Source organism: Ilyonectria robusta (genome assembly GCF_021365365.1).
Source record: "Ilyonectria robusta strain PMI_751 chromosome Unknown BGZ61scaffold_31, whole genome shotgun sequence".
Taxonomy (NCBI): domain Eukaryota; kingdom Fungi; phylum Ascomycota; class Sordariomycetes; order Hypocreales; family Nectriaceae; genus Ilyonectria; species Ilyonectria robusta.
Window position 1 is genome coordinate 152500 of NW_025764465.1, and position 15599 is coordinate 168098.

General features: G+C 49.6%; 6 protein-coding genes across 6 annotated transcripts; 2 read left to right on the top strand and 4 right to left on the bottom strand.

Moving 5' to 3' along the window:
• Positions 1–448: 448 nt before the first annotated feature.
• Positions 449–2468, top strand: BGZ61DRAFT_462425 (heterokaryon incompatibility protein-domain-containing protein). The gene has a single exon (XM_046247289.1). The coding sequence runs from the start codon at positions 590–592 to the stop codon at positions 2276–2278; it is 1689 nt and encodes a 562-aa protein (XP_046097070.1). The 5' UTR covers positions 449–589; the 3' UTR covers positions 2279–2468.
• Positions 2469–2634: 166 nt separating this feature from the next.
• Positions 2635–3714, bottom strand: BGZ61DRAFT_538891 (uncharacterized protein; the record flags this gene model as incomplete). The annotated part of the gene is made up of 1 exon (XM_046254704.1): positions 2635–3714. One exon carries the CDS (start codon positions 3712–3714, stop codon positions 2635–2637), a length of 1080 nt encoding a protein of 359 aa, XP_046097071.1.
• A 1510-nt stretch (positions 3715–5224) lies between these two features.
• BGZ61DRAFT_367057 (phosphotransferase enzyme family-domain-containing protein) lies at positions 5225–6529 on the bottom strand (the record flags this gene model as incomplete). The annotated part of the gene is made up of 1 exon (XM_046241743.1): positions 5225–6529. A coding segment is annotated over one exon (1305 nt), but the record flags the coding sequence as incomplete, so codon positions are not given.
• A 363-nt stretch (positions 6530–6892) lies between these two features.
• BGZ61DRAFT_561732 (uncharacterized protein) lies at positions 6893–8663 on the bottom strand (the record flags this gene model as incomplete). Its single annotated transcript, XM_046255824.1, has 1 exon — positions 6893–8663. Exon 1 carries the CDS (start codon positions 8510–8512, stop codon positions 6893–6895), a length of 1620 nt encoding a protein of 539 aa, XP_046097073.1. The 5' UTR covers positions 8513–8663.
• Positions 8664–8780: 117 nt separating this feature from the next.
• BGZ61DRAFT_462427 (uncharacterized protein) lies at positions 8781–10402 on the bottom strand. Its single transcript, XM_046247290.1, has one exon. The coding sequence runs from the start codon at positions 10144–10146 to the stop codon at positions 8815–8817; it is 1332 nt and encodes a 443-aa protein (XP_046097074.1). The 5' UTR covers positions 10147–10402; the 3' UTR covers positions 8781–8814.
• Positions 10403–11170: 768 nt separating this feature from the next.
• BGZ61DRAFT_593206 (ankyrin repeat-containing domain protein) lies at positions 11171–15566 on the top strand. The gene is made up of 4 exons (XM_046256778.1): positions 11171–12226; positions 12282–12353; positions 12480–13275; positions 13326–15566. Exons 1-4 carry the CDS (start codon positions 11194–11196, stop codon positions 15544–15546), a joined length of 4122 nt encoding a protein of 1373 aa, XP_046097075.1. The 5' UTR covers positions 11171–11193; the 3' UTR covers positions 15547–15566.
• The last annotated feature ends 33 nt before the right edge of the window (positions 15567–15599 follow it).

A 15599-nucleotide genomic window follows, 5' to 3' on the forward strand; every position in this document is an offset into this window, starting at 1 on the left:
TCATGGCCTGGCGATATATTAGAGAATCGAAGATCCAAGACTGAGTTATATTCCTGATTTCACGCTACCGTAGCTTCAGAAGCGCCAGAGTTCGGCCTCCAGCTGTTGGGCGAGCCATGCGATCTGATGATCTCCACCTGCATCAGACGTTATGTGCCCCCAATTGTTTCATATGGCCTGATCCTACAGTCAAGGGAACCGAGGACAGCTACTCCTCTCTTGGATCCACACCACCGATGAGAATACCGCAAGCAACCGTATTGGACAGCGTTGCACCACACTCCGAGGAGGTTGCATAATACGCCGCAGATAAGTCCTAGCCGCTGAGACTCTGCGTTAAATGACACGCGGTTGCCTAGAACCCGAAATAACCCAGGGCGCTTAGATGAAACTGAAATGCCTGTTCGGGAAGAGTCGGCAAATTTCATACTGGGCTTGATTTTGAGGATAAAAATGGGTGATCTTGCAGGCCTTCTACATGGTGCCCCCTTTTGTAGAGCATCGAGAAAGAGCCCTACATGAATCCTTTATAACCCACACGTCAAGCCCAGTGCTGTCATTCTAAATCACCCACTACAACATTTTCATCATGGCTCATACACCTTCGTTTGGTCTCCAGAATGTCGTAGGCAATGTCTGGCCCCAGAGATTGCTTCGCATCAAGGACATGACCTCGTATGAACTGCACCTCGATGGAAATAACGCCTACTACAGAAAGAAAGACAAGAATCCGAAGTACGCCATCATATCTTACACTTGGGGCCGCTTCCGCGCTGATGGGAGAGGGAAGTCTCCCATAAATTCGAAAGCCGAGGCCATATCTGTCAACAACATCAAATGGAAGATCCCTGCAATTGACCCGGAACAGGGATTTACCAGTCACAATTTTAAACGAACTCTTGAAGTCGTGGCCGGCAGCTACGACTACGTGTGGGTAGATGTTGCTTGTATCAACCAAGTCAACGACACATATAACCAGATTGGCTGTCAAGCCTCCATTTTCAACAGAGCATCGGCGTCGTTCATCTGGCTCCATCAGCAAGGATCGGAAAGTGGGATGACACTGGACGTGCTTGTGAAAGCCCTCGTCAACACGACACAATCCAACAATATCGACTACAATGACATGTCCTACGCCCAAAAGAATGCGTCGTTGAGCCGATGGCACGAGTTGGAGTATCGCTTCTGCAGCCTACTACATGACCCATGGTTCTCTTCAATGTGGACTCTGCAAGAAGCATTCATTCGCAAAGACTCAGTAATCCTCACCGGACCTGGCAACACCACTCGAGTGGAATTCAATGGCAAGCAGGTCACCCTTACACTTCAAGTCTTGCTCGATGTGTGCCATTCCTACCTCAGCCTCGGGGGTTCCAACGCGAACATTGCCCGACCGGTGGAAACAGCTGGGCTCGACCTACTTATTGCGCGCAATCCTCTCGTTCTTCTTCGTGCGGCACGTCATCGACAGGCAAAGATGTCGCAAGATCGACTCGCTGGCGTCCAGCGACTTTTTGGCGTGGACGTTGGGAAGCCAAACGCAACTCCCGCAGAGATGGAAAAGATCTGTTCTCTGGAGATCAACAAGAGGTGCCCGGCACTTGCTCAAGCTTTTATTCATCCGTATGAAGGATCTGATGGCTCTCCAAGTTGGCAAGCCAAACTCGGTATATCTGTGGACCCAAAGGTACATTCTTTGGGTAGAACAGCTCGCATCGACGATACCATGATCGTGCCACCAGACTTTACTTGCGCAGTAGAGGTTGCTGCCGGTTACCGAGGGCGAATGTTTGTCGACCGAAACAACAATTTAAGCTGGGAGGGATCCAGTTTCCCTCTTGAGCGTCTGTGGTCCATGTGGAGACAGCATGAACAACATCGCATCCCTCCTGGCTTAGAGGAAGGGGAATTCGTGGGACCAAACGGCTCCCCCGGCGGGAAGAACAAGCCGTTTGAAAATTCTTTCGACTGCTCAATTTACCTCGACTCTCTGAGGTGGCTTTCAGACAGGCCAGCTATCAACGTGCTGCCGGCAAATTTCATGCAGTACGCCTGGCCACTGTCCACCGTCTACGATCTGTGCAGAAAACGACCAAAGAAAGTCACGGTGCTTGTTCTTGGAAAAATACAGACTCTCATACGCAATAAGATAGCCGAGGCTTGGGTTGGCTTGCTCGTTAAGCAGCATCCGCAGTTCAATGTTCGACAGAGGATTGGATTCTGTACCTGGAAAGGACAAATGAATAACGCTAATCCTGATCGCTGCGGTCTTGCTTGAGGATTCATGGGACATTTGTGTGGTTTAACTGGAGGTTTCGAGTTAGGATACTGAACTTGTTGTATTTTATCAGGAGTAGTTAATGTGAATTGGCTCGGTTATACGTTTTGTTGGATTAATCACCTGAGCCAAAACAATAGTGTACACCCGATATTACTGTAGCTGGGGTCAATTAGGTCCATAATCCAACATGTTTGATGAATGCCGATTCCTAAAGGGCAGGAACTACCCTTGTGTTGACCTCATGGGGCAATTGTTATTCCAGGATGGAAGTTCGGCTAGAGTCCATGTAAGGTTGAGGACATCTGTCTTTATGTTATTCGAGTAACAAATACCATGCATATCCTAGAAATGAACTATAAGACTAGCCAATCCAACTTCTCGGTGTTTGGCATTTTGCACTGCGGGCAGAGATCCTGAAAATATATACCAACCTTGATCATGACTCCCGGGTCAATCTGTTTTAATAATACTCCCATTGAACCCAAAGGCGAGGTGAATAAGCAGACCGCATAGTTTGCAAATTTTGTGTCAAACAATTTCATCCATTCATGCAGATCGACATGCTGCACGCCCACTTGTCTTCCTGTTGCTTCCCCTCCGACCGGGGCCATGATGGTTGAACCCATTGCCTGGTCATACTGTCGCTCACTGGAGGATACGACAAGGGCATCTGAAATGCGAACACATCCCGCAGAACCTGCGATAGTCCAGCTATAAACGGAATCATGGAACTTCCACTCGTGATCCCATATGATCTCTTGATAGTGCTTGGGCAGTCCTAGGTCAAAGGGCAATAAAGAGCCCATTGGTTTGGCCTCTTTTGGGCTTGTTCCGGGATGTTTCAATGCTTCGGCAAAATATGGCTGCACCGAGTCGGAGAAGAAAAACGTGGCAGGTCCGACATTCTTCTGCACCTCTTGAACAAATTTCAAGGGATAAAGACTGAGGACTAGATCTTTCTCACGTTCTTGATCATCCACCGCACTTGTGAACCATTCCGTCGCATCAAGAACGGCCATAATCGCCTCAGCGCGTCGTCCAAGACAGTGGCGATGACTACCCAATCCGAGGATGCTGCAGCGTGTCATGGATGCCAGCTGTGACAACCCCGTGTAGGTTAGAAGAGACTTCAGTTGAATAACAGCGATAGGCGGAGGGGTGTCATTGTTCGCTTTTCTGCTGGCGTATTCGGGAGCCACTATCTCATCGAAAGCAATGGCACAGTGGTTCAGAGCCACAAATTCCCAGTTTTTGTTTGCAATGAGCATATCGGGTGGAAGACATATCTCTTGAAGAGTCCAGAGAGATGTAAACCAGCGGTGAAACGCACCCGTGCTCATTTTAGAATTCGCAGCTTGCGTCGGCTTGATTAGCTCCATAGAATTCATCAGCTTTTGGGTTTGTTCCATTTGTTTCGCCATGACATCCGACATTTCTGTGTAAAGATGATTGTCCTGAATAAATTGGACACAGAGCCACTCCACTGCGAACTGGAGTGTGGTCCATGGCCCGATGTCATTCAACCACATTATCGCAATAGAAGCTTCTCTGAAAATGGTCGCCTGCCGCGATATTTCGATTTTCGCAAGTGCTGATCCGTCTTGCGGGATACAAAGTAAATCAATCCATACGAAGCGATGCGGTAGGGGAATCTGATCAGGATGACGGGCAGCCTCTCTACCTTAAATATTGAATTGGGAGGGATTGGCCATGGAGTTCCGCGTAGATGGATCGGCTCATCTTTTGTCTTCCATCTCCCCCAAGTATGGCTGATTGTGGTGTACTTTGGTCTATCTGCTATTTCAGAAACAGAGATGGTTTGCTTCAACGTTCTGTCCCAAAGATAATACGGCATATCGTTTCCGTTGGGCTTCTCTTGTATCCACGGGCACGGTTGAATAGATGCACCTACAGCATCACTATTCCTCGTCCATGATGGGGTTCCGATTGCCTGGGAGACCGGAAGCTTTTGCGTGTCCATGACAAGATCTGGGACGGATCGACGAGCAAGGCTCGTACATGACATGTATAACGCTGCCCCTCGCCTAGTTCCTTGAAGCATGGGAAGAAACGCGCCAGTCTTGCCGAGATCTATGTGACAATAGAATTCCCAGACAAACAAATTGAACATGGCCTTGTGGAAGTCAGAGCCTGAGCTAAGTCTCGGCAATTCCCCAGGAAACTTGGACTCTCCCTCGTCTTCATCTCCTTGGCTTTCATCTTGAGCCTCTTGGCTAAAGTATTGGGACACGGCTGAAAGTAGTTCGTGGTCGTCAGGGACACCGTTCCACAGCTCTAAGAGGATTCTGTGAGAATTGAATTGAGCAAGAGAAAGGCTTGATGCAAAGTCTTCTGCTCGTGGACTTTGGATAACTTCAAGCCAGCGCTCCCAGCTGAGAGAAGCGCGGGAATTGAGTGTAACCTTGCCCAGTGTGCCAAAGAGGGTCTCAAGCTCCTGACCGAGGGAACCTCGAAAGTGGTTGTGTTCTATAGCGCGGCGAGGAGAAGACGACGCAGTAAGTTAGTCGGCAAGCGTCATAGATTCGAGGAAATGCCGGCGCGTTGATCAGCTTGGCGAAGAGTTACTGCTACCTGCTTTTGAGATTGCGAAGTCTTCCAGACCCGGGTGACGGTCACAATGCGGGGTTGTTCTTTTGTATCGGCCTGTATAGGTACATGACTCTTCATTGGTTATGGGGTTGAAAGCCTCGTTGCGGCTGACTCAGCTCGATAGAATCGCCAATGTGCGAGATTGAGATAAGAGCAAATGCGGCGTGCTATACGTGGCGGTGGCGAAGTGGTTGATGATCGAGGCAACAGAGGCGATACTGGGTGATCATGCACGAAATGCAGCTTATGCTCTGATAAACGGGAACATGGAGGGTGCTAGTATTCTGGTGATCGCCATATCTACGGATACGGACGAGAAGGGTATGAAAACGTCTAGACCGTCGCACCTTTTGGGTTCAATAAAGTCTCCAGTCCAGGGAACTCCCCTTTCTCTATGGCATCAATCCAGCCGTTGATGCTTTTCAAATTAAACCCGGAAGCACAGCGATCAATAGCACCTAAAAAGTCGATGCTTAGCATGGCATCGGCAACATGTGCGTCCCACTCAGGCCATAGAAGACGCATACGATCTGCGTACGTCTTTGTCAGAAGGGTCTGCTCGTATTCCATCAAGTGTATCCAGTAGAGTCCGTTCTTTTCCTCGTTGTCCTGGTCATCATCATCATCTCGTTCTTCAGCCTCCTCCAGGATCTCATCCATGTAGTTATCTCGAACTGGTTCTTCTTGTCGCTCTGGGCCCATTAAAAACTTGGGCATCTGGGTGGCTGCCCATCGCGGCATTGTTGAGACGCACTCCCAATCGACCAGAGCTGTGATTCGGCCTTTGTCATCTACCAAGATGTTTGATAGCGAGAGATCGTCGTGCCATAATACCGTTTGCTGGGGTGGATTGAGAATGGAAGGGAATAATTTGGGTAGTAGAGCAGAAAGCCTCTCAGCTGTTCGTAGTATGCGTTCTGCATACTCTCCATCTTCCTCATCTTCGGTACGTTGTATGGCATCCTTCTGCTCTTGGATGATGATGCGAAGATAAGAATCCAGCCAGTCATGGCTGGAGCGGAAGGGCCCCCGGGGAATGTCATAGTCGAAGTGTTGGCCCCAAAAGAAGGTGTGGGAAACAATGCGACCTGGTACTGGATCTGGGTCGGTCTGGCTGGATTCTTGTTTGTTGGGGATCTCGTTGAGCGTTCCAATGCCGCGGAAACCTGCTGCTCTCCCTCCACAGTCGAGGCGGAAAAGTTGAGCTTGGTATTCTGCCAGCTGCTCCACCAAGGCCTTTTTGGTCGCCATAGACATCTTGCGCCACTTGGAATGAGCCGAAGATCCAGGCATGAGTCGCATCAGGATCCATTCGAACCCAATTTCGTTGTCGCTTGAATCGTCAAAGGCGATGACGTCGGGTACTGGAACTTTGGTGCAGCGGTTGATCCAGCGCAAGGTCGCCACCTCGCCTGATGTCTTGTGCTGGGGATCGACTGGGAGGGAGACTCGCATCACATACTTTTGTTTATGAGAAATCTCGACCAGGTATAGTTTGTTGAAGGCGCCCGCGGCGAGAAAGTATATGGCGCAGTCGTCTGGAGCATGTATGTCCAACTTTTGCAGGCAAACGGTCCGGATGGCTTCAATACTAGGCTCAGTTTCCCAACGGGGCTCAAGATCGAGGCCACTGTCGTCCTAGAGAAGTCCGCGTCGGCATGATTTGGCCATTGTGATGGCGAAAATGGACTGGCGAAAGTTGATGTGAGATGATGGTGAGCAGATGCAGAGGGAAGTTGGGCAGCTGTCAGAGCGTGGGCGGGCTAGCTGATATTTAACCGTACCTGCTGACCTCAGGCAACAACAAAGAGGATGACTGTGATTCAGAGTGTCCCCCAACTTAGTTATACTGTGAATTTGTGTGACGGGAGAAGATGCAGAATGCAGGGCCCAAATGGCCTTGCCGTCAAGTCGCACATGATTGTCTGCTGTCTCTTTGCATTTGCTAACACGGCCCGGGTTTGTCTGAGTAGGGAAACCAGTTTGCATTTATTCCAGTCATTACCCCCATATCCCATCTGCATCTCCCCAGTACTCAGATACACGAAACAGAGTCTTGACCTGGTCTTTCATGTATTTGAAAGTGACCTTGTCCCGTTCCTCATACCATTCTAGTTGAAACACACCCACGCGTGCCCAGGCCAATATGCCCACACCGTCCAAGCCCGAATACCAGCCTCGACGATTTCTGTGGACTTCGAGAGCCGCTTTTCCCGGTCTTAGAATTAGTAACCCGTTTACTTTACATGTTTTACCGACTTCAAGATCTACTCGAGTAGATAAAAGAACGGCCATGAGCTCGATAGGCCCAAAGTGGTCAGTCACAGGTTGAATATCTTGAAGGGAGTACACTCTCTGTCCTTTATCCCCGGCATGTGCTGGCACGCCCGCGCCTGCGTCGAAGTAACATTCCATAGTACTCCACTCAGGCGCGAAAGAAGGCGATTCTAGGCAGTTGGTGATTGTTCTAAGAAGACAAACTCTGCATTCAAACTTGCCCCATGTTGTGGCGTCTAGATGATCCGTTGTGATCTTGAGGTAGAATCGAGAAGTCTCCCTTCGCGAACCAGGTGTACTCAGTTTGTCATTGAATCGGGCGGATTCGTAGGCTAGAGGCCTTGGGACTGAGGCCCTGCCGCATATTCGCCATGCCCTCCCTGCAAGTGGTGTTTCTTCATGGTAAAAAAGTTGACTAATCGTGGGAAATCGGTTCACAACGAGGACCCCCAGCGCGTCTTCCAGTTCCTCAAGGGTGAATGTTTGTTTTGGGCCACCTCCTTCACTCGCCTTTCCAACCCGGAACTCATCTCCGAATATTTGCATTATGCCGTAGACTCGGTCCAGTACGTGTTCCGAGGTGCGGAAAAATGCGCACGCCAACACTTGCATGGGGGAGGCACTCAGTGGTCCCTGTAGACCCGAACGCCGCCACATATCCGCAAACTTAGACAGTTCAACTTCTATTTTCCTGTGGTCGTATCGGGGCGTGTACGATACGTCTCCGGTATAGTGCATAGCGAGACCCCGGATTTGGTAGAGGTTAAGTGGTCGTTTATGTCCTGTCATAAAGCAAAAGTCCGAGCCCGCGATGATGTATGCGTCCCCTTGGATGAAAGACTCTTGGAGTGTCCACATAAACCAAAACCAAGGGTCCTCGAGGAGATGACAGAAGCTCTGCAGATCTGAGATTGGGTCACGCGTCTTGTCATGGAGTTCCTTTGAGAAAAGCATCGCCAGCGTGGCGGGATCCGCTGTGGTCAACCACATATAGCCCTTGATGGCACCGCGAAAGATTCTCGCTTGACGCCCGACTTCTGAATCCGCAATGGTGCTGTGCTTCCACTGTGGGATGCATGCGACATCAAGCCAAACGAAAGGTGCAGCGGCATCAAATTTGTCTTCTCGGTTGACGATGATGTCTAGCACACGTTGAAATTGTTTGATGGTAAAGTGCTTTGGGTCAACCTTTGGAACTTGCCAGGGCACACCTCTGACTGGGAGAGAATCAGTGCAGGAGTTCTCAGCCAATCTCCACCTTCCCCAGGTGTATGAAATAACTGAATACGATGGGTTCGAGATTCCGCCGTACGTGTTATCAGGCTGCCATTTATATGAGGTCATATCGGAGACGTTGAGGAGTCGCCTGGGCTATTTGCTGTCTGGGCTGAACTCCGGATGGTCTGTATCATCCTCGAAATTCGTGATAAGTGGCTGTGATGGTAACATGTTTGAATCTGACTGCCGGTTTCTTTAATCAGTGTCTAAAGCTACCAGACACATCCTGTCTAGAACTGCGCTATTATCAGCCCATCCATATCAGGAATGCTATTCTGCATGCCAAACATGGCGGTCAATCCTGGCAGAATCATGATATATCACATGATCAATCGACAGTTTCTATTAGAAGTATTTACAACCAATATCTAACTCTGAGCCTCGGCCAACTGTGGCTTAGGTTCAGGATTTGTGTGTTCAGATACAAAGTTTCTCACTGCGGTCCTCGCCAATGCTACCGATTCAGCCTCTTCTATTTCAAGAGTCGCCTCGACACATCCATTCTCTCCCCGAAGACAAACCTTTTGGCCTCTGCTCAGCATTTTAGCAATCTTGTCTTCAGTTCTTCCACACCCTTCCCAGCCAAAAAGACGTATGATGTGCAGAGCCAATACGCAGTAGAGCTGCTGGCCCAGCCAAAAGTACTGCATTGGATCGCTCATCCAGGACAGTAAGAGCAAGCCGATTGGGAAATATAGCACGAAGCAGTACGTGAGTATTATACTGATAATTTCTTTGGCCCTGTCATACTGCGATGATCGAATTGGATGCCCGTAGTGCCTGAAGAATTGTCCTACTAGATCTGAAGAAGGAGCGTCGACAGTAATGAGCATAAACCCAGTAGACGGACGCACAACCTCGAAGACCTCGGTATGATTCGGTGGCTCCGGAGATTGTGGAGGTTTTTGAATCGTTGCCTGATCCTTCACCGCGACAGGCTCCAGACCAATTTCGCTCTCCGGAGTTTGAGTGTCACCATCAGGAGTATGACCGACAGGGTGCTTAAACCTAAGCTTCTCACGTCGCACTGTGAAGACCATGGCAACCAGTTTGAGAAACAAGGGGATGCAGAAAAATCCCACAATCCACAAGTTCCATGTTGGAATTATGTGCGTGCTGGGTCGATAAATGATTCCGGCAGTGATAGCAAGAATGATTGACGACAGCTCGCTGCAAAAGATGCCGGCTATAGTCCAAATCGTGATTGCATGCTCCTCAACGACATTCGAATTCTCTGAAGGATCAAGCTGAAATTGCAGGTGGAGGCGATATATGAATTGTATCGCTCGAGCCTTGACTCCTGGTCGCCGTTCACTAGCAACAGGTCGGATACCCCTTAAGACTTCTACCCAGAGCCCGTTGCGCACATAATAAGGATGTTGTTGCTCGTCGATAGATGTTGCAGTGCGATGGAAGTACACAGCCTCGTCCATGTCGTGAAAGAATGCGGTGCCTAACATTTCACCTCCCTGCTTCCCTCTGTACAAGCCGTTGTCTCGGAATTTGTCCAGCACTTCCAGAGCGGCTCGATGCAACGGGCCACTGGTTGGGAAGAGAAATGCCAGTTTGAAGAATACTGTCGCATCCATGTAATTGTAGAACCTCTGAGGCCAAAGGAGCCGCTCGAAGACGGATTTCTCAGCCACTTCAGCGCCGAGGTAGCCTAGCACTGATCCCAGAGCGGAGGGAACGACGGACATTGTACTTGGCGCGTCACGAGGACGAAAGAATAAGAGTAAAGTTTGAGTTTAAGAAATAGGACAAACGCAGGGCGGGAGAATACGGTCGTGAGAGTATAAACGGTGAAGATGGAATTGCCGCTGATGTGAGACTGCCTGGTGAGGCTGAGCGAGCGGTCAAGCATGGCAAAATTGCTAAGCGCCCATGAAGTTGTTAAGCGCCCAAGAAGTTGTTACAGATTGGAGTGGCAGGGTATGTTTATTGGGACAATTTTTTAATTCTCGTTGGATTCTAGACCGGATTAAGACTGACTGTAGTAATATCGGGCGTACCTGTTGGTGGACCTGAGGTCGGACCCTTGTTCCGACTTGTCCCGTTTTACGCCTGAGATGTTAGGCATATGGGACAGAGGTGATCGCCCCTGCGACACACCGTCTGTCTCGTACCCAAGGTAGCTAGCCTACCTAGTCATCATCATCCCACAGTTCATCAGGTCCTAGCATCGTCCCCGTATGTCCACTAGTACCCTATACTTTTGCTCCACTGTTAATCTAACAATGGATCACTACACCTGCCTCCTCCCTACCCATACACTAAGTGAGTGATTAGTATCATACATTTATAGCAATTGCCTAATGCAAATCCAGCTTATCATCCTGCTTCAAAAGGAGCCAAACTAGACTAACGCCGGGCAACAATACCGGCACTGTACCCTATCATAGGTGCTAGCACTCCCCCGCCACAATGAAGGCGCGAAAGTAAGGCAGTCGATGGTCATTTCGCCGGAACAAGCCTGGCGGAGGCCTCGAGAATACCCCGCCCCAGCCCGATATAACCTCCCATTGGATCGATGAGACGTGGCGTATCCGAATCCCTATTAGTTTGGCTGCAGGTTGCTGAGCTGTTGGTGGGTTGTTGGGTGGGCAGCTACGAGTAGGCTGTTAGTTAGGGTAGCATTTTATCTTATAACACCATCATCCCCCAACTTTCTGTCGTATTTCTTTTGGCCTTAGCTACGTCCTTCACTCTTCATCTGGCTCATCACAGCATCGACGATAGATTTCACCATGGAACCAACGGCGTCTGCCCAAAGCACCCAAATCAACAACACGCGCAAGGAATCTTACTCAGCCAAGGCGAAGACAATCCCTCCTAAGGACATCACAGTCGCTATATTTTGCGCTCTTGCAATCGAAGTTGTCGCTGTGAAGTACAGTTTAGACGAGCGATTTGATGGCTACCCAAATGTCACTGGTCAGCACAATTACGTCTACTCCTACGGGCGTATTGGCGACCACAACATCGTCATAGCGCGGCCGCATCAAATGGGGACCGTGAAGGCGGCGCAATGTGCAGCGACTGTCGCGCAGCAATTTCCCAATATTCGGTTTGCATTGATGATCGGCATTGGGGGTGGCATTCCCAGCAGCAAATTTGACATTCGTTTGGGCGACATCGCCGTCAGCATCCCTCGAGACGGTCATCCCGGAGTCATCGAGTATGACTACGGAAAACATGAGCGAGATGGAAAGTTCGTCCTAAAAGGCTCTCTTGACAAGCCGCCTCCGATATTGATCAGTGCCGATGGCTCCTTGGAGGAGGATGAGGAAATGGATGAAAGCCCACTCAGCGCGATACTGGAAGGCATCACCAACAAACGTCGCTATGCGCGGCCAGGGGGTGACGACGTTCTCTTTGAACAAACTTTTCATCACGTCAACGAAGGGGAAGATTGCAGCGGCTGCGAGGCTTCTAGCGAGAAGAAAATCATGGCTCGCAAAGCTCGCGAAGAGGAGATAAAGGTTCATCGCGGCCTTATTCTTTCGGGCAGCGCCGTTGTGAAAAACCTCGATGACCGGACTCGTCTATGCAGAAACAATAATACTGCGATTTGTTTCGAGATGGAAGCAGCCGGTATCATGGACACAATTCCCTGTCTGGTCGTTCGAGGCATATGCGACTACGCAGACACTCACAAAAACGACCAATGGCACCGCTATGCCGCAGCAACAGCAGCGGCCTATGGCAAGGCCATTCTTACCAAGGTCCATATGTCAGAATTGGAACAGACAAGGCGAATGGGAGCGATTTTGGAAAATGGTGAGATGCAGAATGTGTCATGAATTATTCTTGATGGCTGAGCATATATTGATAGTCGAGCAACGGTTAAAGGAAGTGGGAAACGATGTCCACGACCTGAAGCAGGGGGCCGCAGAAACAGAAGAAGGTACGAATTTTCATTTTCTACAATAAAACGTGCCGCATTTGTCTCTTCTCTTTGTTACTTGACGTCGCCGGTTGTCAAACTCGGCCTACCAGAAATATGTTCAATCCTGATCTTGACAAATTACAGCAAAACAACGAAGAGACATCCTTGATTGGCTTACGCCGGTCAACTGGACCAGTCAGCATTATATTCATTCTCAAAAGCGAGAACCCGATAGTGGCCAATGGTTTCTTGATTCACCAATCTTCCAACAGTGGTTGCAGGCAGCTTCAGGAACACTCCTTTGCTATGGGTTTCCTGGTGCAGGAAAAACCATCATGACATCCGTGATCATTGACTATCTAGAGTCGGAAATCTGCAGCACTTCAACCCAAACGCCGAATGAAAACTCAGCCGTAACATTCCTATATTGCGATTTCCAACAAACAGCGCAGTTTACAACAGTTCATATCCTGGAGATTCTGTTGAAGCAGTTGGTCGAGAAACTTCCTTCCGTGCCACGGCGCGTAAAGGAGTTCTATATCAGCAACCGGGAGAGACCGGCACATTCAATTCCGCTCGCACATGTGGCAAAAACTCTTGTCTCTGTTTTGAGCTTCTTTTCCCGAACCTTTGTTGTCATCGATGCACTCGATGAATGTGATGATGTATCGAATGTCTTGTCGGAGATATTCAATCTTCAGCGGCAGACAGGAGCGAATTTTATAGCAACTTCTCGCCCAGAAGCCCGGATCAAAACTCAATTCGAGCAGTTCCCGTCAATCGAGATCCGAGCCGTGGACGAAGACCTGGGCCGGTACCTTGATAAGCGTATTTCGAAGCATAAAGTCCTCAGAGACGAGAGTCGGGACTACAAAGCGGAGGTTAGGTCAAGCCTGAGGAAGAAAATCAAAGAAAGAATCTCAAAGGCTGCGGATGGAATGTAAGTTTATGATGCCCTTAATCAGAGTCGTCGAATTAAATGATTTATAGTTTTCTCTTGGCTCGTTTTCATATGGATTCAGTAATGGAGATGGCATCACCTAACGGGATACTGACAACGATCGAAACACTACCTAAGAGAGAGGCCGCATACCAGGAGATCTACGCGAAAACAATACAGCGAATCAGTGGTCAGTCAGAGGAATATCAGTTCATCGCAGGGAGAATTCTTGCATGGGTTGTCTGCGCGCTGAGACCGCTCACCATTATGGAACTTCGAGAAGCGCTGTCCATCAAGCTCGGCGCTTCTCAACTCGACGAGGGCGATTTTTACAGCACCGAAATCATGGTCGAAGCATGCAGAGGCTTGGTAACAATCGAAGGCGCAATTGTCCAACTGCTTCATCATACAGCCCGCGAATACTTGGATTCCAACTTTTGCCTTCTCTCGCAGCTAAGCAATCAAGCAATTCCAGTCGTACCCGAAATAGCCAACACCATGGAGAATAAAATTGCGAGAGACGCCGCACATCGGGATATCACTCTGGTGTGCATTACCTACCTTTCACTCAGCATCTTCGAGGTCGGGCCATTCCTAAAGAAATCCGAGCTATCTCAACGACAGGAATCAAATAAGTTCCATAATTACGCTTCTTGTTATTGGGGACGCCATCTTAAGTGTTCTGGACCTCATATTTCTGGTATCGTGGCCGGTCAGAACATGGCTGGCTTCGTTCGCAGCATCCCAAAGGTGACGGCGTCAATGCAACCATTACTCGACCACCACCCTCGCCGCTCGGAGATACTCCAGAATGACCTGATTTGGACTACCCCCCTACATCTGGCCGCTTTTTTTGGTATTGAACTCTTCGTAAAATTTCTGCTAGAAAGCGGTCAAGGATACGAACAGGACCGCGATGGTCTGACCACATCATCTCCCCTCTATGAAAAGGGACATATCGGCGTATTGACGGTACGTTCTCAAGAAAACTCACTCACTTCACACACAGAGGATGCCCTATACCAGACGCCACTCTCTCATGCCGCTGAAAATGGGCATGCCGACGTAGTGGTGGCACTTCTCAAATTCAGCCCAGTGCGCCAACGAGGTGCGTACTGGAATGCGCCAATCAGTCTCGCCACTGCGAACGGACATGACGCTGTAGGCGTGCTACTTGTTGATGCTGGTGCCTATCACTCGGAAGACCGGAAGTTGCTACTCCATGTCGTCAGAAGCAGATGCACTGCGACTATGCAGCGACTCCTTGAGAACGGCGCCGACACTGAAGTCACGGGCTACAACCGAGCAACACCGCTTATTATGGCTGCTCAGAGAGGCTACTTGGAAGGAGTTGAGTCCCTGCTCAACTGGAAATCCAAAACGGAGGCAATAGACTGGGACGAATGTACAGCGTTGTTTTATGCTGCTCGGTTTCAGCATATCGACGTGGTGAAGATCTTGCTCAGCAAAAATGCCGACGCCAATGCTTACAGCCCTGATCATGGTACGCCACTCTTACAAGCCGCATGTAATGGGTCTTCAGAGATTACCCGACTTCTGCTTGACCACAAAGCCAGTCCTGGGATCGCGACCTTGTCAGGTCAGACTCCATTAGAGGCTGCTGCAGAGAGGGGTCACGCAGGTGTGGTCCAGCTCCTGATCGAGAGAGGAGAAGATGTTCAAGGGAGGCAAGGACGTACACCGCCATTGTGTAGTGCTGCATCTGGAGGGCACCACTCGGCGGTCAAGCTCTTCCTCGACATGGATGCTGATATTGAGGCCATAGACAACTCCGGTGGAACAGCATTGTCGGTGGCCGCTCAACAGGGACATGTCACAATAGTTCAACTTTTGCTGGAGAGCGGCGCTGGCCGTAGCACAACAGATGACGCACGGAACACGCCGTTACATCGAGCTGCTCTAGAGGGCCATGTCGACGTTTTCAAGATTCTCCTGGACACTAAAGCCAGTCTCGAGCTGAAAAATGACAGGGACGAAACGCCGCTTTTGCTTGCGTCCTTGCGTGGCCACACAGCAATGGTGTCGCTCTTGCTTGACTTGGGCTCTGATCCCAACACAGTGAATTGCCGCCGCGATACGGCAATTCTGCTAGCTTCGAAGGAGGCGCACGGTGATGTTGTGCAGGTTTTACTGAATAATGGCGCCAACCCTACCATTGAGAATAATTCTGGAGAAACGCCATTTTCGGTAGCTAGTCAGGCTAAGCGATGGCCAACGGTGAAGTTGCTGTTGGATAGCGGGTATATGTGAGGATAAGGAGAAGATTTCTGTAGAATCATAAGTACAGCATTGCCTATTTTCAC

Excerpts from the sequence above, each read along its gene's own strand:
- BGZ61DRAFT_462427 (XM_046247290.1), bottom strand. The coding sequence starts at position 10,146 with ATGTCCGTCGTTCCCTCCGCTCTGGGATCAGTGCTAGGCTACCTCGGC.
- BGZ61DRAFT_462425 (XM_046247289.1), top strand. The coding sequence starts at position 590 with ATGGCTCATACACCTTCGTTTGGTCTCCAGAATGTCGTAGGCAATGTC.
- BGZ61DRAFT_593206 (XM_046256778.1), top strand. The coding sequence starts at position 11,194 with ATGGAACCAACGGCGTCTGCCCAAAGCACCCAAATCAACAACACGCGC. Across the intron at positions 12,227-12,281 it reads GGGAGCGATTTTGGAAAATG|TCGAGCAACGGTTAAAGGAA; the intron begins GTGAGATGCAGA and ends ATATATTGATAG. Across the intron at positions 13,276-13,325 it reads TCAAAGGCTGCGGATGGAAT|TTTTCTCTTGGCTCGTTTTC; the intron begins GTAAGTTTATGA and ends AATGATTTATAG.